This window comes from Protopterus annectens, chromosome 3.part1 (assembly GCF_019279795.1).
Source record: "Protopterus annectens isolate FY-2018-M chromosome 3.part1, PAN1.0, whole genome shotgun sequence".
Lineage (NCBI taxonomy): Eukaryota > Metazoa > Chordata > Ceratodontiformes > Protopteridae > Protopterus > Protopterus annectens.
In genome coordinates this window covers 1,046,456,407-1,046,483,712 of record NC_056732.1, presented here as the reverse complement: position 1 = coordinate 1,046,483,712, position 27,306 = coordinate 1,046,456,407, and the positions used below count along the sequence as shown (strand labels likewise).

Below are 27,306 nucleotides of genomic sequence, written 5' to 3'. Positions count from 1 at the left end.
TAAAAAATATACTAAAACAGCTAACGTTGTCCTGATAACTTGTTGTACTGTAGCATTTACATTGGTCTCAAGCGCCTCTCTCCAAAGTGTGGAACGCAACCAACATCTCATAACGTGGAAGACATAGGCAAAATGTGAAACACTAACATATTACCAACAACTTCAACACTGAAGCTTACAAACATGCTAAAATGTGTTATTTCATACTTGAACGCTTATTTTGATGAATTGACGCGTGTCAGTGTTATTAAGAATACATTTCAGTTTAGCATTTTCTTAACTCTAAATGTATGACAGACACTTTCAGTGTGGAAATTAAACTGCGAGAAACGTGGACTTTTTTAAAACTCAAAATGATAAACATTCTTCGTAATGAGGTACGCCAGTTTGAATTATTACAGCTAAAGGGATCAAGCTGTAATAGAGCTACCACATGAAACACACAAATTGTGACTGCTGTTGCACTTCAACCCTCTGGAAGGAGCTGCTTAGGCCATCCTCAATCAAGTCGGAACCAAAAGTAACAACCGGGTTTAGATAACTGCCCGATTGATATAGAAGGCCACCAATCCTATCGTCAGTTGGTCCTTGTGGGGAAGTTTAAGTAGGCGCGCCCAATTAGCACAAAGGGGTGGGGTTTGATGCTGTCTTTTCGCAGAGTGGCTTAAAGAGAAATAAACAGGTTGTGAGGTTAGGAGATTGCGGGTGAGGAAGTAAATAATCCGGCCGGTAAAACTGTAGCCGGCACTACTGCAGACAGCGCTGTTTCATTTCATTGCTTATAAGTCGGGCACATTGTAGTTTTGGAGCTCATACCCACTGTGGAGAAAGCACTACCCATTTTTCATTCTCGTGCTTGATGTGTCAGTATTGGGTGCTGATACCTTCAGGTTTGGGACTGCGTGTAGTCTGCGCTGCTTGTCCTCCTATTGACAGCGTGTAAAGGGGTAAAAGAGAGACAAGAGTGTTGGCCTTCCTGTATGCTGTGGGCTGATCGGCTGATCTTTTATAACGCGGAGGACTTGTTCCATTTGAAACATTCAGGCCCTGGTCTTGTCGGTAGTGCGCACCTGACGCTGACTTCTTTGGGTCCTGAGAGAGATGGGTAAGTGTTTGCTTCTGAACCTTGGAGGAAGGCGATGGGGTACCGCCCTTGGGGTGGTGCAGGAAGACTGGGACAGGCATGTTGCTGGCAGTGTGACAGGGGCTGTAAGAGATGTGCATTTTGTGAAATCACCCTGCTCAGAAAGACTGTTATGAATACTGATTGCAACTGCATCCAGTATAAGCTTATCACTGTAGCATTACATACTGTTTTAGCTGCAGTTAATGTAAAACGATAAGGTCATGTGCAAATGCCCATTATAAAGTACACTCAACAAGCACCTATAAATGCACATTTTCTTTCATGTGTTTGACATCTGCAGAATGAGTTTTGAAAACATGAACTGATTAATTCATTTTTGGAGATTATTATTCAGTCTTTTATATAGTTTTTTTTCTGTAAACTGCAAGCTTTGCTTCCTGTAATAAGAAAAGTAGCTATTACCTTTCCTACGACTCTTTCGTGAAGTGCCTGTCAACACGAATTTTGTGATAGATATGTTGATGTGCTGTAATTGTACGAAGGACTCTGCTGGATTTGTTTGTATACATGGAGCTTTTCGTATTGAGGGGCATTGCGTACGCCTTCTGTCCTTACTCTGACTTTATTATTTTCCTGTTGTTTTATCTGTTGTAGCCTGTTCTCTGCTTATGCCACATCCCGATGACTTAAAAGGCCTAGACTAGGGTTGTTTTGGGTTTATCTTTCTCGTTCGTATCACAAGTTTCCTGTTCTATGGCTGTTATCTACAGTGATGAGAGACGCATACATTAAACTGTAAGCTAATAACATAAGTCCTGAAAAGTAAGTCATTTGGCTACTATTTAACCCAGGTCACGGATGTATGTTTGAAGAAGGAAATAAGGTAGTTGCGTTTTCTGAACATGCAAATTATGTAATTTTATAATCTGCGATATACATACTGTTTACCAAAAGAGCATACACTGAGAGGAGGGTATGAATAACTGAGCCTTTGCTGCATTAGTGTAGGTCCAGTTTTCATAATTTAATGCATTTTTAAATTGGAAAAAAAATGAAAGAAAGCAGATTTATTTTTGTGTTCTGGAGCACGCCTTTAACATTTCCACTTTTTAGTTTCTTGGTATCTTCTGCATAAACATGGTTTATTTAGAGGTGCTTAACTCTTTAGAATGATGTTTCTAATTATAGTTCTGCCTTTTCATCTGGTGCTGATGTAGAGTCTGGAGGATTCATTGTTATTTTTATAATGTAGTTCAGTTCAACAAGCAGTATGATGTAGGCATGTTACCATTACACGTCTAATGTGTCCAGTTCTTTTCATATATGTTCTCTGTGCATTTTAGGTGCAGCTACTTGGATTTTGATTTATCTTTTTAAAGACCATGTAGTTCCAACATTATTTATGCATAATTGCCATTTGCTTTACATTTAGGACTGGTTTGGTATTATGCAGTGCAAATTGCAAAATATCTGGTTTATTTTATTTATTTAGTTAGTGTTTTTTTTTTTTTTTTTTTTTTGTTAGAAAGGCAATAAATTGTTGAGCTATGATAGCTTATTCTGCCTTGGATTATGGTTTACTTATTTATATTAGAACAGGGACTTTAATGGTTTTCCTGACTTGTTTTAATTTAGGCTGTCAACTTGGATCATACAAGTGACTGTTCCCCCATTGGATTGAAGTGAAATGACTTGCTTTCATGAGCTAGTTGTGGCTCCCACATCTGGAAGCAGATTGATTTGTACTACATGCCATGCTAGTTCTTAGTTTAGGCCCCTGATGGCTGTTTGTTACATCACTCAAATATGTGTGTCTGGCACTGGTTCCTCCTATTTATTTAGAATGTGGTGTTTTTCTGATAATGATAAGTATTGCCTATGCTTTGGAACAGTTGGGTTGACAGGAGAGTACCTTTGAAATAACCCCTTAATTTATCCATATGGTGGTGGTACAGTGAAACAGTGAAAATACTGTTAGTGTATCTTAACAACACTGCACAAAGTAAATTACTTGGAACTGAATATTGTTTGCTGAAGTATTTCTGATGTACACCTTTTTAGATATTGTCTGCATACTTCTATCAGGATATAGAAAGTGCTGGGTATGCAGAAATGCAAATAGGTGGATATAGTACCAATGTATTTCAGTTGGATTTTAACACACACACCTACAACAACAGCTTAAAACTGAACATAAGAGTATATTGTAGTGTAGCTTGCTAAGTGTTTCAAATATTGTTTACCTGTCCTGTATATGTGCTATGTAGCCATATGGCTTGGGTGGTGGTTGAAAGCTGGCAAGGTTATCCTCCGAGGAATACAATCACAGCTGGCAGTTGCAAGTGTAACTGAAAAAAAATGACACTTTCTGCTGCAATGTTATAGTCCCTTGTATTCCCCCCTCCACCCCAGCAGCAAGATGTGTACTTTTTTATCTTTTTGTGGTACTAGTGGTTATGGTGCTGGGACTGACAAATGCACATGGTGTTGGGTACTTAAATGATGTTTCACATGCAACAATGAATCCATAAACTTTCCATGCTCTTCACTTCCTGTTTAGTATTAATTCCAGAACTCTATGGTTTTGTACAAAACACATATGACAGACGACCGTGACTGACTACAACTGCTGTCTCGAAATGCAGCTGCAGAGCAAGTCACTTTTAAGCAGGTTTCTAGTATGGATAGTAGAAGTAGTATAATTGTCTTGTGATGTCACATTTGTCTTGTAAGTGACTGGTTTTCTTGGAAATAATTGGAACAGAAAAACAGGGTGGTAGGAGCCAAAGTAGTCCAGAGAATTTTGCTTTGTCTTGTCTTCCCGTTTACACTGTTTTGATTCCTGCTTATAATACTGTTCCTAAACATTATTTATGAGTCCCTCCCCCATCCATCCACTGTGACTTGCTGATCCATTGCCCTGTTCATTTCAATTGCATAGCCATAGTCATTGCTGATGTGTGACGAGTCTTACAGTATTTGAGCTGTGGTCTTCTGCGAGTTGCCTTTTTGCTGTGTGTGTGTGTGTGTGTGTGTGTGTGCACTTGTGCTCATGTGCCTAACTTCCCTTTCAAGTGTCTTTGCAACCATATCAATGTGCAGTATGGAGACCTCAGTCTTTCATGCAGGTAGCTGTACCTTTTAGGAAATTGGCATTTCTTGTCAGGTGACCTGATTTGTACTGGAGAATCGCATAGTGGGAGGCATCTTTATAATAACACACAGCCCACCCACACTAAGGGGTGAAGTGCCAGCTTCACCAGCACCTGGCTTGTTAACAGAACCTGGCTCATCTGGGTTGTATTAAAGGCTCCAGCTGTCACTAGCCATGGTACAATGTGCTGTTGTACTGCAATGTAAAATTCTGTTGTAGATTTAGTTAGAAAATGTGTTTTGGGGCTATGAGCCCATGTGCATTTGTAATACCAATGTAATTCTGCTTGGAGGCTGTCACGTAGAGCCACCAATGCTTATTGAAAAAAATGTATCCTGTTATTCTGATCAACCTTTTTAAAGTTTTAAGCACTTGGTTTAATCTGTGAACAGTACTTTTTTTTTTATGTGTACCTCCAGGATTTTTGGAAGTCTCTTCTCTAAAAGAATACGTTAAATGGTATAGCTTCCACTGATAAAACCTTCCACAGCAGCCATTCTCATAGAAATGCAAGAATTTGTTTAGAATTGTGGTGGAGGTATACTTTTAGCAGTCAATGAGTGGGATAATCGCCCCACCCAAATCTCCATAGCTGTGAGGCAGCCAGTATTGGTCAACCTTGTGGACAGAAATGATCGACTACAGTATACGGCAGTCTAGAATTCCATTACAGGGCATATATTTATTTATTTTTTTTATTTTATATTTGTTGACTGGGCTAGTCTAACTGGATATATGTCCATTTTCAGTAGAGGCCCGGGGAGAAAAGCTCCAAGGAATAAACTTACAATTTAATAGAGAGTAACATCAAAACAGTTTTATACAGCAATAATTATACAATAAAAGCAGTTTTATACAGCAATAAATTTAGCATAACATGTTAAGCTAAAGAAATTCTTAAAAGAATATAAAAAAATAGAAGAATTATAAGTTTTTTTTTTTTCCCCAATTATAATTTACTCCTTACTAGAAAAAGGCCTTGGAAGGGTAGTATACTAAGTAGGTTAAAGTATACTATATTTACATTTTACATTTGTTGACTGAGCTAGTCTAACTGGATGCATGTCCATTTCCAGTAGAGGCCCGGGGAGAAAAACTCCACGTATTTGTACAGAGTAAATAGATGCTAAAAGAATAGAAGTTATACAGTCTTGTCAAAACAAAAATCAAAAAATTATAAGATAATACAAGAGTTTTAACAAATACTGTAGAATAGAAATCCAGTTCTTTAAGGTACAGGGATAACTTTTACTTATATACATAAAATTTGTGCACTATGGGATATGTTGTTAATTTGTAATAGGTAGTAGATGAAGGAAGGGTGAGAAGAGTGAGTGGGGGGGGGAGAATTGGTCAGGGTTAGTACAGGAGCATAGCCAGTGATTATTGAGATATGCTTTTAGTTGTTTTTTAAAAAGAAAAAGAGAAGTCTGAGCTGTGATATCGGAAGGAAGTTGATTCCATAATTTTCCTGCAGAGTTGGAGAATAAGGAGTCACCTGTTGAGTTGTTGGATTTAGTAGTATTAATCAGCAGTTTGTTTGAGGAACGTAGATTTTTGAGATTGTTATAAGGTGTGATGAGGCTAGAGAGTATAGGAGGGCTGCTAGGTTGATACAGGGTCTTATGAGCTATTGTAAGCTGGTGAAATTGAAGCTGGCTAAGGAATTCTAGCCAGTTTAATTGTTTAAGATTAAGGCAGTGATGCGTTCTGAAAGGTGAGCTTGTAGCAAATCTAGCAATATTATTATAGGAAGTTGTTAGTTTCTTGAGGTTGTTTTTTGAGATATTAGTATAAATGGTAGCGGCGTAGAGCAGAGTGGATAAAAGGTGAGTTCTAGCTATAGCAGACCTAGCTTCTGGAGTAAGAAAGGGTTTGATTCTGTACAGGGATCCCAGTTTCTTATTAATTAATTTTATTGTAGTGTTTATGTGTATATCAAAGTTTAGATTGTTGTCAATTGTTATTCCTAGCAGTTTAGTGGTAGGTTCAGGTGAGATAAGGGTACCATTATTAGAAGTGAGATTGAAATGTAAAGAGATGGACTTTTTGGTTTTTATTTCATCCTGGGTCCATCGCAGATTTGCATAGCAAAGATTGAGAGTGAGCATACAGCCATTCCTGGCTTAAAATATTCTTTCCGTTACAAAAGTAGGCTTGTCTGCAGATTAGCAAGCTGCCATAAACCAGATCACTCTTCCATTTTCACCTTTCATAGTACCAGAGCATTCTAAATAATGCTGAAACTTGTTTGCCTGTTCCTTAAATATCTTTTATTCAACCACATAAACTCAGCAGTGATAAATGCTTCTTCTGAGGTGTGACAGAGGAGAACTATTCTGGCTAAGTGACTTACTGAAAGTTGTCGAATGCAAGTAGAAATTAAGGGAATCAAACCAGGAGTATGTTTAACTTTTGTGCTATATAGCCATTCATAGTTGTCTTGCTGCTTTCAGTAGATAATGTGTAGCACTTTAGCTACTGTTTACTAGTCAGTATTACACCGTATGTCGCTCTAGAATTGAGGCTTTTATAAGTAAGGGGAAATATCTGAAAAAAATCTCATAGCTATGTTTACAGGAATGTTTATTTTCCTGTTGCTTGGAATACTGTCAGAATGTTTTAAACATGTACTACAGGGCATATCTGCCACTTGCCTGTTGAAAAAACATTTTATCAATAAAATTTAAGATTCTCTTTTCCCGTACTGGGCAAGAAAAACATTTTTGCAGAAAATTAAGCGAAAGGTTCTGGCAATGGTGCCCTTCAAATGTCACTCTTGTGTACTTCAGCTTGGCTATGTTTATTGGTGCAGATGACTTTCAGATGGAGAATGAATAGGCCCAGTCAAGGCTAACTGAGTAGTACCAAAAATGAGGTAATATTTTTTTTGTTCATAAGACCACACATTTGCCTTTCATGCTGGAAGCTGAAAATGTTGTGGATTCCATTTCTTCACTACTAACTTGGAATGCCCTGTTAGGCATTTTAGTTTCAAATACTGATGGCACTGCCGTAGAAGGTGAGTGGTGCACAACTGAGTTTATCATTCATCAAAAAGACACAAAGTCACATCTGCCAGCTCTGGTGATAGCTCCACTGGATATTAAGTGTGTAGTTCCAGGCAGATACCTTGTATTTATAAATATAACTCAAATCAGCAGTAAAAAAAACTAGACCTTCTAACCATACTCCCTTAACAAGAACAGCTACAGTCATGCTCTAAAATATTTTGTTCAGAGCTGAATGCTTTAATCAGCATGCTTTTATCATACAACAAAAAGTATTTGGTCACTGGCAGTTTGTTTGCCAGCTGTGGCTGCCTTTTGACTGCTGGATTCTTGATGCATGTTGACCCCCTTATGTAATAATGTTTGCTGTTTGAATAAAAAGTGCAACAGTAAAGCAGAAAAGAACCTTGGACCATTTTGTTTGAGGAAAGTATTGGTAAAATTGTAAATTAATCTAGCTAAGCTGACCAATTGTCACTGAAGCACAGTACCCATCTGTGCTGCTAGTTCTTTCATTTCGGGGGGGGGGGGTTCTGTGAAGGTTTTTGGAGGAAGCTGGAGGATTCTGTTAAATTCTTGGACTGTAGACCCAACCTGAGAAAGTGGGAGGGACTGTACTGCCACCTTTAGAAAACTAATTGTAACTGGAGGTGCCCCATTTGAAGAGATGGTATCACCCTTGATATCCACATCCCGCTCCCACCCCCCATTAAGGAAACCACAGTAAAACATTTCTCCAAAGCCAACTTCATGCTTCTTAAGACAAAAGTGGTGAACTTCATGACACCCATGCAGATGGACAATACGGTTACAACTGCTGAATCCTACACAAATGCACTCTATAAGCACTTACACGAGTGCATGGATCGTGCTATCCCAAACAGAACCAAGACACTATCCTCCAAAAAAAGGAAGCCAATCTGGTGGTCCCCCTGCCATAAACAAAACTGTACAACAGAAGGAAGAAACTGTTGCAAAAGAGAGTAAAATCCCATGAGTGGAGGAGCTCCCTGGTCAGCCTCCATAAGAAGCTGATATCCCTTATAAGAGCTACGAAAACAAAATAGTCACCAAATCCAAGGACAACCACAAAGCATTCTATAGCTATGTCAAGAATCTAGATGGCAACGCCCAGATCTTCTCTGAGTTACAGCACAAAGGCACGAAAATTACAGAACCAACTGATATTGCCAACATCCTGGCAGATCGGTTCAGTGCTAACTTTACCCCCCTCTCACCCCTTAAAGGGCCCATATCTATACAGGAAGAATGCAGAGTCCCTATAATCACAACTATGCAGGTAAAAGCTGACTCTCTCTAAAGCCAAAAAATATAGCATCCATGGGACTAGACAACATCCCAGGCTGCGTTTTACACGAACTTCAGAACGAACTGGCTCTCCTCTTAAGCACCGTGTTCAATAATAGCCTCGCATCAGGCTTTGTGCCCACTGAATGGCGCACAGCAACAGTTATCCCACTCCACAAAGGGGGAGCCACCACTGATCCCGGGAACTATCGACCTATTAGCCTGACGAGCCTGGTCTGCAAGGCCATGGAACATACCATCATGGAACTCATAAACAAAGACATTGGTAACCTCCAAACTCTAGATCCCACCCAGTTCGGGTTTGTGAAAGGCAGATCATGCCTCCTGAACCTGATCGACTTCTTTGAGGCAGTCACCAAAGCCGTGGATGAGGGTAAAGTGGTTCACACAGCCTATCTTGACCTCACCAAGGCTTTCAACACCATCCCCCTTTCTGGAATTACAGCTAAACTCACTAAACTAAGTATAAATCCCTATGTCACAAGATGGGTTGCCAACTGGCTCACTGACAGAACCCACACTGTAAAAGTTGCAGACTCCAAATCTGACCTCAAAGCAGTGACAAGTGGAGTACCACAGGGTTCCGTCCTGGGACCTCTCCTGTTAGCCTGTACTTCAGAGAAGTAGATACCAAACACAGGAGGCCTTTGGCTAACTAAGTTCGCAGATGACTGCAAACTAGGAGCCATAGTCCAGTCCCCAAATTATGTGGATATCCTACAGAAGGGCCTCACTGAGACAGATGCCTGGTGTCAGAGCCATCGCCTCAAGCTCCATGCCAAAAAGTGCAGTGCCATCCCCTTTGGTAAAAACTCTGCACCCATGAACTACCACATAGGCAGCAATCTACTTAACACCGAATGCGTGATGAGACCTTAAGACCCAGGTGGACAGTAGTCTCTCCTTTGATAGTCACATAGCCACAGTACACCTCATCATAATAGTTCTCATCCAGGAAAAAAGAGGTCATTGTTCCCCTCTACTGTGGTCACTCATTAGACCTGTTTTATATAGAGTACAACGCCCCTTTTGGAATGTACCTCACAAGACATCTGCAGCAGCTGGAAAGGCCACAGAAGTACCTCACAAAGAGGATTACTGGCCTCAAACAAATGCCCTACACTGACCGCCTCAAAAAAAAAAAACTCCACCTTTACTCCTTAGCATATCGCCTACTCCGAGGTGTTCTCTGCGTAACATATAAAGCTATGTCAAACCCAGAGCTGTTGGACATGCTACACCTAAAGAAATCCCAATCCCTCTGAGCTACACGCTCTAGGGACCTAAACCTTGTCACCACAATAAACAGGATATGGTGGAGGGATAGATTCCTGTCCCAGAGACTTCCTATACTCTGGAGCAGGTTTCCATCTATGTCAAGCAAAGTTCTTCATTAGCACTCTTCAAGAAAAATCTTGAGTGGATGGGAAATAGGAAATACACCCCGGGGTTCACTTCTGTGTCTCTGCTGGACAGTGGCACAGGAAAATAACTTTCTTATGTGGCGTAAGCTATGGAACCTTGCTGGTTAGGCTTACGTAGGCCCTTGGGCCGATAGCCTAGTACCTACCTATGAACCTATAGATGGTGTGTTATTCATTGAACTTCAGTCTATGGGGTGATGGTACATAATTTGAAATTGTTGATTTCCCTGAGAGGATTCTTTGTAATTATGTTGTCTGACTCCCCTGCTCTTCACTCTGCACCCTTGAACCAAACAGTAGGTCCCAGTAGCCCTGCCTGCTTATCATGTTACATCCATGGAGTTTAAATATTTATGTGGGGATCACTTTGTATGTAGGAGTTAAGTGCCACAGTATATGCTGAGACGGTGGCACTGAAGCAGCTTTAAGGGTACAGGGAGTAGTAAGAAGTAGACTTCCATGTCCTTGTTCTTCTGGTGCATTTTGTCTCTAAAATGCAGCCTGCATAGGTCAGAAAAACAGTTACTCATTTTATGCTTTTGTGGAATAGTCCGTGTTTAATGTTGAATAAGAAACTCTACCTGCAGTTAAGAGTTAAAAAGTGTAGGGTTGTTTTAAGGGGATATGGCTGTAAGCACTGATCATATATCTAGATTTTGTGAAATTTCTTGGCTGCAGACTTAAAAGAGCAGCTCCACAGATAGCAGATAGTGAGTGCTTGGTTGCCTTTTGGGCAGCACGTGAAAAGTATAAATAATATAAAAAAGATTCCAAAAAAATCTTGGAATAGGAATTATGTCTCTGGGCACTGCTCATATAGCTAGGTTTTGTAAAACATCATAGCTGTCTACACATCATAGTGCAAAGGATCACAAGAAATGTATCTACTCCTGTGAAATTATTAGGTTTAATTCACAAGAGTATAATTTTTTCCATAGTTAAAAGGATTGCTGTCAAAGGGCTGTAAATCTTCAGACAAATGTGCCTTCCATAGTTTTCACAAGCTGTCAGATTTTGCTGTGTCATTACATTTTAAAGTGATCTGCCGTTCTGTAATCTTGATTTCATCAGCTACTCCAGTGCAGAGCTGCTGACTGTTAACTCGCATTGATCTTCTGATCTACAATCTTAATAGAATGTGTCTGTGGTGTTTAATGCATAGTGGTTTTAACAAGACAGCAAAGCATGTTGGTTACTAAAGCTTAAAAAGTGTTCAAGATTCTGTAAAAGAGGGCTATGACAGCTATGTATATTGGTGTCTTTTTCTTGAGATGTCCATTTTTTTCCTGTTAACTTGGCACGTCTGCATTTTTTTCTCGAGGGATGATTTTCAGCAACCAGTGCTGCATCGTTGATAACTTGCTTGACATTTGGTCGAATCTGCTTAACAATATGAATAAACAAACCCCTTCATTGCTGTCCAGGTTTGGAATGCTATGTCTGGCACAGAACCTGTAGTCAGCCAGCCAAGCTGCATGTGAAAGACCCAGATCATTAATACTGAAAATTGCTATCCTGTTAAGTTTCATATAAAATATTAAGCATAACTTTTTGTTGTGCATTAGTTTTATCTAATGCAGGAGCATGTATTGATTCATTGAACTCTGCTAGCAAAGTCTCCATGGGCTAAGGTTCTTTTCCATAGAACGAGCTTCAGGAAAAGCTGATACTTGATTTTTTTCCTCCATTTTGATCTGGAGTCTTACTTCATGAGGCAGTCAGAAAAGAGCAATATGGTGACTAAGTGGAAAGATCTCTACCACGCACTTCCAGGGTCTGCGGTTCAGTCCTGAGTCATTGTCTTTGGAATTTACTTGTTCTCCACATTTTTCATGGGTTTTCTTCATGAACTCCCAGCTCCTTTAATATCCCAAAAATATGTTGGTTGGTTGATTTTTATTATACTGAATTGTAGTTATCTATCTATGCATTGATGTTACCCTTGCTCTCATGAAAATGTGTCCCAATTTGGAGTTACTGAGTGGTGTCTTCAAAAAACAGAATTCCTCATTTTAATTGTGTAGCATGCCTTGAGGCTAAGTTTAAACATGCTATGGCGTTTTGATTCTAAGCTCTAGCAGATGTTTGTTTTGATACAAAAGGGCATGATTTCTTGCTTGTACATTTTATTACAAGGTAGGCATGATGTAAACACACAGTGTAGAGGATAACCTGTATCTGCAACTGATAAAAAATGAAACTTATTATTCTTGTAGAGACCTTGCTTCGATGAAAATGCAAAATTAGAATGAACTGTGGACCTGTGAACATATTGACGTTTGTGGAAAACACATGCCATATACCTAACTTGGACTCCACAGTAACTAAAACTTGGGATTTGCAGTAGCAGCTTTGTATTGAAGGACAGCAACTCTGTTTTTATCAAATGCTCAGCTTTTCTAATGATGATGAAAATTCTGTTTAGTGAGTTGACTGTCAGACTTTCTTCACATTTATTTCAATAAATGGTAGCCATTACAGGCAGGAGTTGCTGCAGAGATGAGGAGCTTGTATATTTGTATCCAGCAACAGTGCCCTATTATTATGATGGTATTTACTCTACTCTAATATACGTAATCCTTTTATTTTTATTTATTGTTTTGTTACCACACATTGTGTTGGTGGTGTACTTTGAATACTCAACTGTTATGAGCATTCAAATTAAATTCTTTTGTTGAAACCTTCTCTTAGAAAAGTATGTGACAAAAAACTTGTAAAATGTCATTTTATTCTTATTTTTAATGAAATATTGCTTTGTGCAAATCTTTCATATAAAGACTGAACTTCAGATTTCTGAAGGCTTATGAAATAAGATATTGTCTTAATTAGATTTATCATGTTTTCATATTCTTGTAACTTTCAGTTTTCTCTGTAAATGTGTATAAGCATGCTGTTGCAATTATTAAACTCTTTACTACAAACACCTACTTTATGCTATGTTGTCAATCTAGAAATTTGACTTTAGTCTTCTATTATAAAATAAAAAAGAGAAGTTAGCATAACATATAACTACTGAACTGTGGCTGAAATAGGTGCACAGTGGATAAGCCCACTAACGTGGTCAACAAACTAAACTAAATTTTTGGGATTAAAAATATGTGTCTTACATTTTTAAACTTGGTTCATTGACTGCCATATTGCTTTCACAGTGAAGTGGAACATCGCATTGTCAGATGACAACTTCCTCCTGAAAGGTCCACTATTAGAAAGTATGCCAGCTTGAAAATTAACATTTTAAGCAGTGATATTTAAATGACAAAATATCACATTCATATAAACAAATATGCCTTGTAATGTAAGGAACATATTGAACATTGCTGACACTAAGCTTGCATTTACCCATAATGTATGTTGTGTGTTTTTTTTTTTTTTTTTTTTTTTTTTTTTTCCTTTTTTGCAAATCATTATTATTAGACATTCATACTGTAGATCCCATCTCCACAACAGTCCTTGGTCAAGTGTTGTTTTCTCGCCAAATATAGGTCATTTTAAAGAGCTGATAATTTTTTTAATTAAAATTAAACTCCAGATTTGTTGGAGTATAACGAATACCCGATTTCCTTTAATGTTTCAGTTTAGTTGAGACTGTAATATCTTGATGTTTGCACTGCATATCTTCGTGCAACTTGGTTACTTTTTATTGGCCGGTTTCTAGGGAGGTCTGTGGTGGTATTTTTGTAGACTGGGGAATTTGGCAAGGGTACTTGTAAGGTTCCCTTCTCGGTGCAGGAGTATGTTTTCCCTTTTTGGATAAAGGTTAACCAGGCAGGGAATGGAGTGGCAGTTGGTGCTGTAGCAGAAATGAAAGAGCAAGAACCTGTCTTCAAATCCATTTTGTTTGATGTGTGAGAAGAAATGGTTGTTTCATGTCTAGATGCTATTGGAGAAGATGATGCTTTTTTTACCAGTAATACATGGACGGAACTTTAAGAAAAAGCACAAAAATTATGTGTTGGGTTGCCTTGTGTTTGTGGTGAACCAGGAAGGTGTGATGGGGAGACAAGAATACTGTAGCCTAATTATAGCTATGGAGACTGTGAGATACAGGTAACTCTAGTTTAAGCACAAGTTTATTAGAAAATCTATGCAATAATAATGAGGCGTAGGTGCCAGAGATCAGCATTAAAATACTAGAAGGAAATACATTCCTGCATAGCATTTTAGACCTTTGATAATGGATCAAGTGACCAACCATACTGGTTGTTGTGCATAAGAAACTTGTAAGAATACTTTATTTATTTTATTTTACATTTGTTTACTGGGATAGTCCGACTGGATACATGTCCATTTTCAGCGAAGGCCCGGGGACAAAAGCTCCAAAAAACACATTCAGCAAACTGTTATATTTATGCAGTTTAAAACACAAAATAAACACATACAGATTTATACACAGATGTAAATAAACACAACAGACAGATATACAGAAACAAATTATTGCATTTTTAATTGGATGGAAAATTCTAGACAGTTTTTTTTAAGAATGATAGGGTATTGAATGCCTAGTAGGCTAACCTGGTAGTAGATCCAAGGAAATCCTAGGATATATAAGTTACGAAACAAAGTGTAGGCAGACATCCTTAATATGCACACGAGTGATGGTTAGAGTTAGTCTGGATTAGGACAAGGATATAGCCATCGTTTTTTAAAAGTACTGAATCAGACTTTTCTTGAACTGAGGTAGAGAGAGTTCAGATGTAAGATTAGCAGGAAGAGAATTCCAAGTTTTGTCAACAGAGTTAGCATATAGAGATTCTCCGGCTGTGTTGTTGGATTTGAGAGTTTGAACTAGTAGTCTTTCAGATGAACGAAGTGCACTAAGGTTACTGTAGGGGGTGATGATTTAATTTGAATTTTTTGAAAATCTAATTTAATTTGATTTAAAACAAAGAAACATATAACCCTTTAGTGTTAATAGTCAATAGTGATAAATAACTACATAGGGCTGAACTATATAAGAAAATGAAAAAGAAACTGAATAGCAGGTTTAATAACAGCAATGTAAGATAGCTAGGATGTAGCTAATGAGGAAAATGCTTTTTCCATTATGTAATAGAGAGAAGGTTAAGGCTCCATCTTATTCCATGTGAAATAAAGGGCTTTTATGATTTCATATCTATCCCTAATTTTGTGTGTCTCAGCTTTTTCCCTGTTGGGGTCGCCACAGCGGAACTCCAGTCTGCTAATGATAGCCAGTAGATTTTTACGTACTGGCTTGCCGGGCCTAACGCACAACCTTCAACGAAGGAATGCCCATAATAGGTCAGAATATTTCCTTATAAAAGTATGTAGACTCCAAGGGATGAAGCAGGAAGGGTTTTTCCGTTCAGATGCTATATACATCTAGCGACTGCTGAGATTTTGTAAAAGTCTTAGTTTTGGGGCATAGTTTTAAATGCAACTCTTGAAGGCTGTACCCTAAAATCCAAATATCTGTCCTTATTGAGATTCTGGATTGCAAAACCTTACTAGTTAGTTAATTCAGTAGTAACATTCCATAGATTACTTGCTTGAGAGCACTCCCAACATTTGATCATAGGACGATACTAGGCTAATGACCCTAGGGCGCTTTCAAGCCTAGTCAAGTTTTACCCTTATTTCCATGTTCAGCATGTATCACCCCTGTCCAAAAGGGACTCGGGTGGAACTCCTGAGGTGAATTTACGGTTACCATCCAGTCGTCCAGATTGCATTTGAAGAGGGCCAATGAAGGTCTCTGCTTGACATAAAGCGGGAGACTGTTCCAAAGGTGTGGTAACCTCTGGGAGACCAATCTGTCCCTCCAGCAGGTTCTGTAATGTCACATACCAAGTTGATGCCTTTAGACCGAGTAACTCTTGCACCATTTGACTTAGAGATATGCAGCATTTCCAAAGAAGCAGGGTCAAAGATTGCCTTTTATTCAATACCGAGATCACCTCTGAGTACTTTGTATGAAACAGGATAAGGTGACAGTGATTTCAGATGATCCTCATAGGACAGATGCTGAAGATCTTGAATTTTCCTTGTGAGGAACCTTTGCAGTCTCTCCAATTGCTGTAGGTGCTTGGAAAGGTACATACCAAAAGGGGCATTGTACTCCATTATTGGTCTGATGAGGGAGAATACAGGGAGGTTCTACCTTCTTTTTTTCTGGAGGCAATGCCCTTAGTGATGAGATGAGCAGTATAGAATGCCCTTGTTACACTGTGGAGACATGGTGATCAAAGGTAAGGTTGTTGTCAACTTGTGTGCCCAGTTGTCTCACCACTGAGTGTGTGCTTAGGGTGTTATTGATGTGGTAGTTAGCAGGAACTTTGCTGTTACCAAAAGGGATGATAACACATTTTTTTTTGCATTGAGTTTAAGGCCATGACTTTGGCACTAATCATTTTTGTGTAAGACCCTCCTGTAGGATGTTGACATCGTTTGGAGATTCTATGACTGCTCATAGTATGCAGTCATCCGCAAACTTTGTCAGCCGCAAACCTTTAGTTTTAGCTTGTACTCCAGAGAATTCCAAACAGTTGAGGTCCAAGGACTGATCTCTGTGGAACACCACTGGTTACAGGTCTGCTGTTGGAGGTGGATTCCCCTATTTTTACTGTATGGGTTCTATCAGTGAGACAATTAAGTCGCCCATCTAATGATATAAGGATTGAGACTTAGGTGGGTGAGTTTGTCAATGATCCCTGAGTGGGGAATAGTGTCAAAAGCCGTGGCTATGTCTAGGTAGGCTGTGTGCACAGATTTCCCCTCATCCAGGGGCTTTGACTGTCTCGAAGTCCACCAGGTTTAACAGGTATGATCTCCCTCTGACAAATCCAAATTGAGTAGGGTCAAGTGTTTGGAGATTACCTATACCTTTGTTGATAAGGTCCGTGACGGTATGCTCCATGGCCTTGCATATAAGGATAGTCAGGCTAATAGGTCTATAGTTCCTGGGGTCAGTGGAAGCACCACCTTTTGTGTAAGGGGATAACGGCCTTTTTCCATTTAGCTGGGATGAAGCTGTTGCTTAGACTATGACTGAAAAGAGTACCCAATGGTGTTGCTAATTCTTGTTTGAGCCCATGTAGGATGCAGCTGAGATGTTATCAGGTCCCATAGATGATGTGTTTTTGACCATAGAGAGGGCTTTCACAACCTGCTCTTTAGAGATACAAGGTAGAGGACAGGCAGTAGGGATGTCATGGGGTATATGTGACAGGGACAGCAGAGTGAAGTTTTCAGAGAATCTGTCAACTAACAGGTTAGCAGTGTCCACAGGCTCTGTGTACGTGATATCATATTAACTACCAGTTAGGCACAAATCTGGGCCTTTCCTTTCAGGTTGCAGATATAACTAAAGAGTGACTTATGGTTGTCCTTAGTTGAGGAAGCTAGTTTGGATTCATAGTTGGCTTTGGAGGACTTCACAAGAGGTCTTATTTGCTTGTTGACGCTGAGGAGGGAGTGTTTCCAGTTTAGGGTTTGCTCCCTTTTACTCTTGGACAGCAATTTCTTTATCTTATTGTAAAGCCTGTTAATGGCAGTTTGCTCTTCCTTGAGGAGCTTGTTTTGGTGCTGTCGGGTATGGCCAAGTCAATGCAGTTATACAGGTGTTTGTATAAAGCATTGGTGTAGAACTTGTCATAGTTGCCAGTTCCATCTGAGGGGGGAGGTGCAGTGAATCTATTTATACCATCCTGTAAGAGGTTATAATCTGCTTTAGAGAAGTCTTTTTAGTTTAGTTGCTGCTGGGGGGGTGGGTCAATTGTGATAGTTACTTTAAGTGATGCTGATTGTGGTTAGATCTCGCCAGGAAGACCTCAGTGCGGTGCTACAGTGGTCCCCCATGTTGGTAAGCACTGGATCCAGGATGCTGGTAATCCTTGTGGGGGGTGTCAACATGCTGGTCCAGGGCATTGGAGTTAATGAAGTCGAGGAATCTTTCGGAAAGTGAGTTTGCGGACAAGGAATTTACCCAATCAATGGATGGGTTGTTAGTCACCCAAAACCATGGTGTTCGGATGTCTCTTGATAGACTCAAGTAGATTCAAATAGGCAGAGTGGGTGTCCTGATTCATGGAGGCTACTGATGTAGCTACTTAGACTTTATTTAACCAAGTCTTCCACATGACTGCTTTATTCTGTATTGTAAGTAAGAGCTTGCTCCAAACTGGTGTGAAGTTGTTCCAAAGCTCAATATCTGGATGAAAGGTAGATCATTTTCTAAGGGCCTTACTAGACAATGCTAAGGTCTGCCAGCTTAGTAAGTGTGGGGGGTAATTCCTTCCAGTAACGTAGAACAGTTGTGTGGGAGAAGCTGTGCAGTAAACCCGCTTCCAGCTTGGTCCAAAGTCGAGGAGGAGGGAGACAAAAGATAGGGGAGGCAAGTGGCAGCTTCTGCTGTATGACAGATGTTGAGCAAGCCTGATTTTCCCCCATACCTCCTAAGTAATTGCAGCAGTATGTTGGGAATGCTCCTCCTTCTCTTATCCCAAATAAACTGGATCATTGGGTTTTTATTTTTGTCAGCCGTTTACTAGAGCTTTGAGTGGGTATATGCCTTATGACCTATAATATTTTAGTGCAAAACATCATTTGTAACACTGAGATTTTACCCCATCAAATTATCTGTAGTTTCTTATGTGGTTGAACTTGAAGAAACAAAGCATCCCACAGAGGTTGCTAATTCACTGCTAACATTTGTGAATAATCACAGTTTAATATTCCCAAATATTTTGGAGGATACTTAACACCATTGTAACGGAGATAATCATTTGGAGTATTTAAACTGGAGTGCATTATTTTTGGCTGGGAAAAACATTGTTTTAACTATATTTATTTTCAGTCCTGAGCAGGAGTAGAATAAAGAGTGAGAAAAGAAGGTGCAGTCATTCGCAAACAGAAGGATACAAGATTCTATGTCGGACATCTCCCTGCCATGTAGATCTGGTGAGTTCTTGATTAACGTGGTTAAAGGCTCAATAGCTAAAAGGAAGAGGGAGGGAGAAAGATGGCACCCAACAGAAAATTGAGTAGAGATCGAAGAGAGATTTATCGGTGCTAATAATGCATTATATAAAGCCTGTATTCCCTGAATAAAGTTGAAAGGAAGCTTAAATTTCACCAGAATAGCCTTTTTCTCAAAGTCTACTAGAATAACTACTGCTGGGCTCGTATGTTTAACTAACTACCTGTATGTACAAGAGTAAGTCATACACATGATCTGTCCTGGATCTATGTTTGACATAGCCATCTTGATCAGGATGCATTTAGGCATCTATGACCTTGTAGAGGCCAGATGCTAGGACCCTAGAATATAATTTTATTTCAGTACTGATATGGGTCTGTAATTGTTAGCAGATGCATGGTCCTCACCCTTAACTTCCAAGGAATCGTGCATTATTGTCCCTTAAAAACAAGGTAAATCCTGTTTCTTTTGAAGCAGTAAACTGTCAACTAGAATAGGCACTAACTGATTTGACAGTATCTTGTATAGGCCAGATGATAGAAATTTAAACATAAGTTTGGTGCAATGTAACACTGGTCTTCTGAAGCCATAGTTCTGGAAGCTGGATGGGAGTTAAAGGCAGCTGCTTATGGAATCTAGCAGATGTAAACCTGTGGAGTATGTGGAAAAGGCAGCTGAAAACCATTGTGATGATGAAGTGGAGTAAACAGGAGTCACACTAGAAGCATTGTAGATTTAATGAGATACCTTTTCATATAAAACCTTCTTTCTACAATATATCAGACTTGTCTAGCAGTTCATACATTGGAAAAGACTGATAAAGGACACCTTGGTGTCTGAAACCTGGAAGAAGCACTTTCTTGTGCACATAATCGGAGGTTAGTCATTGTCAGCTTAGGATGGTGTTTCAGAGACTGATTCAACAAAAAGGAGTAATATTTTGTAAAAAGCATTCAGACCTATGTTTCATAATGCAGCAGAATGGAATATGTAACTCTGTGTTTTTGTCTGATGCTGTGTGAAAAGAGGGTACCAAAAGTTTCTTGAAGTCACTCTTAGAAGATTTATGCTATCTGTCTGGTTAAGTTGAATACTGAGCTTGAAGTGGAAGAGTAAAGTTTTATTTTGCCAAAAGAAAACTGCATAATTTTAATAGACTTCTTATTGTCTACAACAGCTCTTTGCCCACAAAATTTTTTTACAGAGTTTCTGCAAATTGAAGGTATTAAACAGAACAGACTGTAGCAATCTCATTGAGATAAAATAGATATAATATTGCAGTTAAACATTGGCATCCATTAAGTGAAGGGCAATCTATACTGTCTAGGTTAGAAGTTCATTTTCAGCCCCTAGCAAAACCTCACCCAAGATACTTTAATTTTATTGACAATAGTTGCGATGAAAAATAGCACCACAACCCGTTAGAATGTATTTTGTTGGATTAGGCAGATCAAGGATAGAAAAGGAAGGAAGAGGCCGAATACTGAAGTAATTCAAAATGCTACATATTGTGACGGAGACGGTATTTAACACTTTTAAAAGTGATAGTGCAGAAATGGACCCAACTTTCTTTAATGAAAATTGCCAAAGAAGGCGCTTAGATGGGAGGAGTCATAATTTGCTAGTGATGTAACATGAACCAGTGTCCACGTTTCTTGATGTGACGTGATCCTAACAAAAAGGAAAAGTGCTGTAACATTTGGATTTGTCTAAGAAGAAAGCATTTGTGATTATGGACAGTTACGGCAAGGGGTTCCTTGGTTCAATTCTCGACTGGGGTGCCTTCAGTGCAGAGTATGCAGGTCTTCCTTGTGTTTACGTGGGTTTCCTCTCGGTACTGCGATTTCTTCCCACATTCCAAAGACGTGGTGGATTGGGCACTCTAAATTGGCCATAGGTGTGTGTGTGTGTGTGTGTGTGTGTGTGTGTGTGTGTGTGTGTGTGTGTGTGTGTGTGTGTGTGTGTGTGAGAGAGAGAACTACCACAGCAAGACTAGACACCTGGAGGTGTAGCCTTGGCTCTAGATGATTGGCACTGTTAGAGTGATGCTCTGACCTCATGTGCAAAAATGGGAGGAAAGGGGTTGTTGATTGACAGATGGTAAGAGGAAATTTAATGCTTATTGGTACAGGATGAAGAAAAGGAGAAGGGGAAATTGAAAGTGAAGAAAATATGATGAGTCTTGGTAATTTTTTTTGTATACATATATTGCAGGTGTTTTCAGTTGTCTTTGGTTGCCTGGTTTTCTAACTGCAAAAATAAGGTGTTATACTACAAAGTTATACATCTTATCTTACATGTATAACTTGCATATATATAATTTATATGTGTGCTGCATTATTTAGAGTGTATTTATTTGTCTTTCTTTTTTTATGGTTCTGTAGGTAATATATTATTGTTGTGCAGTGTTTGTCTATATAATAGTGCTGTATGTGGGGGGGGGGGTGAATATTTTATTCCTAAATGGCAATTGCTTACTATCAAAAACAATGAAGCACATGTGTGGGAATAACGGAGACCATTATTTCACATGTACCCTGTGATTCAGAAACACTGTGGCCACAGTTGCAGCAGTTTACTGTTCATGTGTGATGAGCCCTGATGCTTAATAACAATGAATGCAGCCAGGCAAATGTCCGGGAAGAGCAGCTCATTAAAAGTAGTGTCTGTAGCTGCAGCGAGGAGTGCAGGAAGAGCTTTGTAAGGCACTGTTGCAACTGCAGGAAAGTATGAGCAGCAGTAATGTAAAACGTAATGGGTGGTGTAGAAAAAAGTGCCAGTATAGTGACAAAAGCAGTTACTACATAACTCTTGTTAGCTTCTAAATAATCCTTACCTTTATCTATTTTAGTTCAACAGTAAACTACACTGTTATACTCTTCTGTCCTGCCATTTATCTTACTTTGTCTAGTCCCTTCTCCTTTCCTCTTTTTTTCTGCTGTAGTCCTTAGCCTTAGCTATTTTTATAAATATAGTAGCACTCCCCTCTTACTTCCAAGAAGTTAGCTGTATTCTGCTATTTCACTGATTGTTTCAGTGAGCTATTTATCACTTGCTCTAACCCGCTTCGTTCGCCCTGCGGGCTCACTTCGCTCCCTGACCCTACCCCCAATTCACACCCACCCCAGTGCACTTAACCTTATACTACTCAGACCACACCCCTATCTTCTATCAACCAATTACCTCTCACTTCCTCATTAACCTACCCATCCTGTCCCCTGCTACCTTCATCTACCTCATTTTTCTCTCAAACTACTCCACCCTTTCACTATCTCATTAACTTACCTATCCTATTCACCTGTTTTCCCCTTAATCAACTCTACCCTTTAACCTTGCTCTTACCTATATCTCATATCTCCTAGCATCGATCTCCTATTCCTCCCAGCCATGCCTACTGTACACAGGCCTACCCTCAATAATGGCCTTCTCTTTCTCACTATTCTTAACCCCCTATTTTTATCACATTACCTTACTTGCTATGAGCATCATAGCCTATCAGATTTTCATCTCCCCTTAAAACACACAGTTTCAATCTCTCCTCTAGCCATACAAACCCATTTTGAACATAACATCCTCATCATCCTACCTTCTTCCTAAATTCCACAGATTAACCCATATTATGTATCCACACACTAGAAAACTAATCCCTCTCCTCTATAAATTTTTGAAACACCTTCATAGCCCTTTACAGCTCCTATTACTGCATGAAGATGTACATCCTAACACAGGCCCAAATAATACAATCTCAGATCCTCATTCTGACCATCCCATCATTTCTCGCATTTCCAGTATCTGTGACAATTCTCTTTTCATAGGCCACCTCAATATTCATAGCCTAAATAATAAAATAACCCAACTTCATGCCCTTCTACACGTACATTCCTTTGACATCCTATGTCTTACAGAAACATGGCTCAAACCATTTACTAAGGATAATGATATAATCCCACCAGGTTATAACATCCTGAGATCAGATCACCTAAATAAAAAGGGTGGTGGTGTAGCAATATTATATAAATCTCATTTACAGGTTACACCACTAAATACCCAACCTCCCTCACCCAATAGTGTTATAATCCTAATCTCTAAACTACAGATAAATGCTAATAAATCATTCTATATAATCTGCTCCTATATTCCTCCAGGCAACAACATTAACACTCTTGAAACTGTCCTTAATTGGCTTTCCACATCCTTTCCACAAGAAACCATACTCCTTGGAGACTTTAACATTGACTGGAACTGTTGTAACGCTTCCCAGCCTAACATTCATATAAACCTATATGGCTTCAATCAAACCATTACCTCCCCTACCAGAACCCATAAACCTAGCAACAAGCAAACCACCTTTAGACTGGAGTCTAGTTAACAGTAATCCCCTTTCCTATAAATCAGGTATACTTTCTGATGATATTAGTGACCATTCTCTTATCTTCTTTGCCAGAAAAAAACCCCCATACCTAACCACACAATCTATAGAACTATCCGTAACAAAAAACACCTCAACCAAGCTAGCTTTCAAGCCGAACTTAAAGCTTGCAAGTGGTCACCCCTTAAATACCTACCACTTGACAAAGCAGTCTCTTACTTTAATAATAATAATATTTCTACAAATCCTAGAACACCGTGCCCCCTCTCGGACAATCAGAACTAAGAGCAAACCTGCACCTTGGCTTACTAAGGAGACAAGACAAAACACCCTTTAAAGAAATCAAATTTGGTCTAAATGAAGAAATACTAAAAACCCAACTGATCATGAAATCTTTAGACAGTTGAGAAATGCTACAAAACAAATCAGTAGTCCAAGATAAAAAGAACCACTACCCTCAAAATTTTGGTCCGGTATAAATAGCCTACTTCACCCAGGACAGTCCAAAACTTCAACCCCAGCTAATTTGACTTGAAATTCTCCCTGCCAAATTGCCATTTCCTTTAATAAATTCTTTGTGGACTCAGTCCAAGCATTAGCAAGTACCTTATCAGCCAGCTTCTCCAACACACTCTCACAAACCATTTTACCTCTTCCCCTCCAATTACAGCCTGTTCCAACCTCTCTCATCCATACCCATCTTCAAAAATTAAAACCATGTACCGCCTCAGCTGACCTCCTTCCAGCTGAATTTCTGCAAATGGCAGCTGGAGTACTTGCTCACCCTAGCTCTATCTTAATTAATAGGACCATCACATAATGCACTATACCATCTCTTTGGAAGGTCTCGTATATTATACCTCTATATGAGGGAGGAAGCTCAACTGAACTCTCTAATTTCTGTCCCATAGCTCTACTTTCTCCTTTAGCTAAAATTATGGAGAGATGCATTCACCGGCAACTTCTCGATCATCTCCTCCAAAATAATCTTTTAGCCAGCTGCCAGCATCGTTTTAGGCCTTTTCATAGTACTACTACTGCACTCCTATCCTTTTCTGACTCCATTAATAAAAATCAAAACAACTTGCTCATCTCTGCCCTCTTTCTAGACCTCTCCAAAGCCTTTGACATGGTGAATCATCACTTAATGATAGATATACTTACTTCACTTTCAGTTGACACTCAGGCAGTCAAACGGTTTGAATCCTATCTTAGAAATGGACAACAGGCAGTCCTCTGGGGCAACAACCTATCCACTGTACTCCCTGTCTCACAGGGAGTCTCACAAGGCTCTATTTTGGGGCCCCTCCTCTTTTCTATTTTTATCAGTGACCTGAAAACATCCCTACCTCAAACCACCTGTATTAAATATGCAGATGACTCGACCGTAATCTGCAGCATCTTCTGCTGAACTTCAGTCTAACACCCAAAAATTATTTACCTTGGTTGAAAACTGGTTCTCCAAACGCTGTCTCCTCCTTAATCCAAAAAAAACAAACTTACTGTTTACCCCTTCCCAGAAGTCTCCCTCTGTTAACCCCTACCCAGAAGTCTCCTTCTATTGATTTCACAATTACATCAAATAATGGCACTGTAATTGTACCAGACTCAACTACTGAACTCTTAGGCGTAACAATTGACCATAACCTCAACTTTGACTCCCACATAAACTCAACCATCAAATCAGTGAATAGAAAACTGGGATTCCTCTATAGGCTAAAACCATTCCTAACACCTATAGCCAGGACTACTATTGCCCAAACTCACCTAATTTCCGCGATTCAAATCAGTGAATAGAAAACTGGGATTCCTCTATAAGCTAAAACCATTCCTAACACCTATAGCCAGGACTACTATTGCCCAAACTCACCTAATTTCCGCGATTCTCTATGCCTTCCCAATTTTTTACAAATCTATCTAAAAATAATCAAAATAAGCTGGCCACTTCTTACAATAACATTGCCATATTTGCCACTGGGTCGTCATTCCGTACTCACCATTGTCAAAATCTAAGTAAACTAGGATGGTTGGAATTGCAAAACCAGCTTCTTTTTCAACAACTAACCATCACCCGCAAAATCTTGCATCATCCTACAAATACTCCCATTCTCTGTAACTTGATCAACCCCTATAAAAATCTAAGTACCCTACGCTCAGCCAATAAATTTACTAGCTGCATCCCTAAACTCCAATAACAAATCATGTGATTCTCTATTTACTAACACCATTGGAATCCTTTGGAATAAACTTCCAAGTAATCTTATATCCCTTTCATCTACTCCTCTGTTCAAAAAGCATCTAAAAACCTTCCTTAATTCACAATGGCTGTGTCCATGCACTAATCCTGGCTGAAACTCTCTGTCTTTTAAACTCTGTTGTCAAAAGTGTCGATTTTGTCTTGTACCTATTATTCTATATACCTAGTTATATGTCCTTCCCTCATTGCTGTTTCTTTTGTTATGTAATGTAAATAAGCCTAACTCGTAGGGTTTTTTAGTTACCATGTATAACCAATTGTTGATTTAGTATCCCCTTATGTCTATAGTTACTCATGTATATTAGTTTTATCCAGCTGCTGTGGAGCTTTTCACCCTGGGCCTCTACTGAAAATGGACATATATCCAGCTAGACTAGCCCGGTCAACAAATGTAAAATAAAATAAATAAATAAAATATAAGCAGAGACTGAGTGCTGCACATGTAGTATAATGCACATGTCTGGAAACAACCACCCTGCAATAATGTGCAGCCCTTATGGGACATGGCACATTCTAAGTGGAGAGGATTTGTGGGTTCAAGTACTTCATGTAGAGGTTGAGCTACAGAAGCAGCGAGTCAAACAACATTAGTGAAACACAGCAATTGGTGATTATGCGGTTGGCAGAATGAAAGTTAAAAAAAAAGGACAAAAAAAAGGCTACAACCTTGAGGAGACGTGGACACACAACTCTCCCCATTTAGTGTGCCCAGACGACTTCATTTGTAGGTTGAGCTACAGAAGTAGTGAGACAAACAACATTAGGGAGGTGCACAGCAGTTCGTGATTACACAATTCCAGAGTGAAAGAACCCAACAACTCATCAGGACTAATCTATTATCCATAGGCATAGCTACCATTGTATTTCATTGCAAGTGGAATTGATCAAATCCTGACAGTTATACTCCTAGATTGTATATGCCAACTGCCGCATTGATGCTGAACTATTGTGCACAGCCAGTGCTAGCCGAGGCCAATACATATGTACATATGGAACACAGCAGCCCAGCACTTTGCTATACAACAGATTTCTTCAGCTGTACGTTGGTATTGAAAGTGCTCTAATGAACATATTACGATTACAAAAGAGAAGTGACTTTTTGAATCCATAGATGGGCACGTGCGAGGTGTTTATCTATTTTTTTTACCAGATTAAAGGTTGGAAATGGGATAAAAAGGAGAAGCAAACCGAGGATGGTACAGATAGTAAACAACTTAATAAGCACAATGAGATAAGTAACTGGTGCCAAAATCATGGACTTAAATTTTATCCTTTGGGAAGTCCTCTATCCCAGGGAACTACCACATTAACAGTGTGCCCCTAAGAGTCGACCTGGTTGTTCAGGATTTGGGAATCTATGTGGACAGTGACCCAACATTTGACCAACATGTGTCCATTGTTGTCCTTCTGTATTGCTGTAGATCTAGGGATGCCATTGCCCCCCTTTACTTGCCCTTATTAGGCTAGTCATTCAATATAATTCCCCCTTTTGGCATGAATCTGTCCATACACATGCAACAACTGGAACACCCACAGGGATACTGTACTAAAAGGATACACAGCCTAAAACATGTATGCTACATGGACCGACTCAAAGCCCTGTCACGATACTGTGTATCCTACAGTCTGCCAAGATCCAGTATTGATGAATTTACTCCACATCAGCAAGTCAAATGGAATCAAAAATACTCCATGATCTGAACCTCTTCTGCAACATCAACCAAATGATTTGGAGGGACA

At 39.3% G+C, this 27,306-nt stretch overlaps 1 protein-coding gene across 1 annotated transcript in view; it reads left to right on the top strand.

The window, feature by feature from the left end:
* The first annotated feature begins 641 nt into the window (after positions 1 to 641).
* The window catches only part of RAP1GDS1 (Rap1 GTPase-GDP dissociation stimulator 1), a 1,654,780-nt gene continuing 1,628,115 nt past the window's right edge, over positions 642 to 27,306 (top strand). The window contains exon 1 of the mRNA XM_044067200.1: positions 642 to 1,105. Coding sequence (XP_043923135.1) covers positions 1,102 to 1,105 — 4 coding nt within the window. The 5' untranslated portion in view covers positions 642 to 1,101. The remainder of the gene's footprint in view (positions 1,106 to 27,306) is intronic.